Source organism: Pteropus vampyrus, unplaced genomic scaffold, assembly GCF_000151845.1.
Source record: "Pteropus vampyrus isolate Shadow unplaced genomic scaffold, Pvam_2.0 Scaffold412, whole genome shotgun sequence".
Classification (NCBI taxonomy): domain Eukaryota; kingdom Metazoa; phylum Chordata; class Mammalia; order Chiroptera; family Pteropodidae; genus Pteropus; species Pteropus vampyrus.
This window is the reverse complement of record NW_011889193.1, coordinates 260,633-262,520: the sequence shown is the minus strand read 5'-3', so window position 1 is coordinate 262,520 and position 1,888 is coordinate 260,633. Positions and strand designations below refer to the sequence as shown.

At 57.7% G+C, this 1,888-nt stretch overlaps 1 protein-coding gene across 1 annotated transcript in view; it reads right to left on the bottom strand.

The window, feature by feature from the left end:
• The window catches only part of TTC13 (tetratricopeptide repeat domain 13), a 63,834-nt gene that overhangs the window by 33,535 nt on the left and 28,411 nt on the right, over positions 1-1,888 (bottom strand). Inside the window, exons 12-13 of the mRNA XM_023523785.1 lie at positions 1,332-1,750; positions 631-714 (exon numbers count right to left, since the gene is read on the bottom strand). Of these exons, the coding sequence (XP_023379553.1) occupies positions 631-714; positions 1,332-1,750 (503 nt within the window). The remainder of the gene's footprint in view (positions 1-630; positions 715-1,331; positions 1,751-1,888) is intronic.

The window sequence follows — 1,888 nt, the reverse complement described above, 5'->3', positions numbered from 1 at the left end:
AAAGGAAAATTAAGACAGAAATGTAACAATCACACCATTAGCTGTAACTTAAATAAGTCCTTGGTCACGACTAGCTCACTGTTCGACGCGCTGGGCCACAGCGCCTGTAACTAACGGGGTGGTCTGAGCCTGATGAGACTCGGGCCATGGGTGAGGATTACGGAACCAGCCAGCGGCCCGTGTGGGCGGCGCACCGGGCTGGGTTTGGTCATAGGTCCTGACTCTCCTATTCCAGCTCTAGAATCACAAGTAAACGTTCTTTCTTTCCAACGCTGCTCAAACGGAAGTACCCTGCCTGGTTTTTATACCAGTTTTCTATCTACTCGGAATCCCTTTTTGCCCAGGATTCTGTTCACCACGCTGCCTCTTTCCCTCCTGAAGAAATTCTAAGAAACATCCTGCCTTTGGAAGAGAGAGATCAGAAAAGCCACAGTATGGTGTGTAAGATTAAACGTGTTCACTGAGGCCCATGATTTCCCGAAGCTGTTAAAAATGAGAGGTTTTATGACTTGAACGTGGAGTACTTCGCTTCGTCTGTCAACAGGTTTAGTTTTTAAGTTTCACAAACGTAACTACCATGAGATGCATGCGACGTAGCCGTTACCATGGAAAAGAAAATTAGAGGATTACCCATGATAAACGAGAATTCTGTCTTTGATAAAATGAAGAATTTTCTCAAAATATTCCAGGTACCTCATGTTGATAACCTGGCCCCTGTAAGAAAAAAGAAATTAAGAATTTTTACAAACTCGCATGTTCCAAACGACGCCTAATTTCCAAGTGAATGTGACAGAACAGGGTGGCTACGAGAACAGCGCGGCAAGATACTGGGAAAGCCACGCGTTCGCTCCCACGGCTAGAGACGCAAAACCGCGTCTCGGGGCACAGAGGGGCGCTCGGCCCCCGTCCCTGACTTGCAGTGTCCGGACGGAAGAGCAGCGGCCCAGGGACCGGCTGGCCCTTCCAGGCCGGAGGCCTGGCGAGCAGCTGGCGTCGGCGATCCCGGCAACAGACCTGCGCAAGACGCCTCCGAGCCAAGCTCCATTATCGGGGTGTCCTGGGGAATGAAACGGTCCCCATCTAATTACGTTCTATGACGTTTCGGAAAGACTGACGTCCCGGGCAAACCCCGGGCAGTCGACCCTTCGCGTGAGCCTGGGGGAGCACGGCGGGCAACACGTTTCCTTCTGCGACCGGACCAGGCAGGACTCTGCAGGCGGCTCTGGCCACAAGTCACCGGGAAGGAGCGGTGAGTGGCGCGCGGTCCCCACGGCCCGTCGACGTGGAGCGAACCGCTGTGAAAACAGGCGAGGCCCACGGGCGGCTCCTACCGGATCAAGTTGATGTGGTTGGTGAAGCCTCTGCTCAGACTCCGCGCTGGCATCTGATCCAACCACAGCACCGGCTGGTCTGGGTCGGCGACCCTGCGGGACAGAGCCGCGTAAAGATGGACGCGCACAACCTGGCCGTGCCGCAGAGCGCGACAGCGCGACAGGCAGAGCACCTGCAAGATCGGAGGGGGGGAAGGTGGCGCCGGGCCAGCTCTGCGAGCCCGGAACGCAGGCTGCGAATTCCGCTGGGGAGAAGCCAGCGCGGTCGCCGGGAGGGCGGCACGGACGACGCGCGCTTCGGCCTCCAGGGCACGTGCACGGAAGGCCTCGGCAGGTGCCACAGTGCGACTCGGCCTCGCAACGAGACCGCTTTCCCAAAGCCTCGCGTCAAACGCGCTCGGCCACAGTGAAATCGGTCCCTTTCTCATACGTTAGTTGGGTGCACATCAAGGAACAGCGAGCCCTGGAGAGGAAACGACTCCGGGCCGTCGTCAGTAAACGAGCGGGGGCCGAGCGCGGGGGCCGAGCGCGGGGGCCGAGCGCGGGGGCCGAGAGCG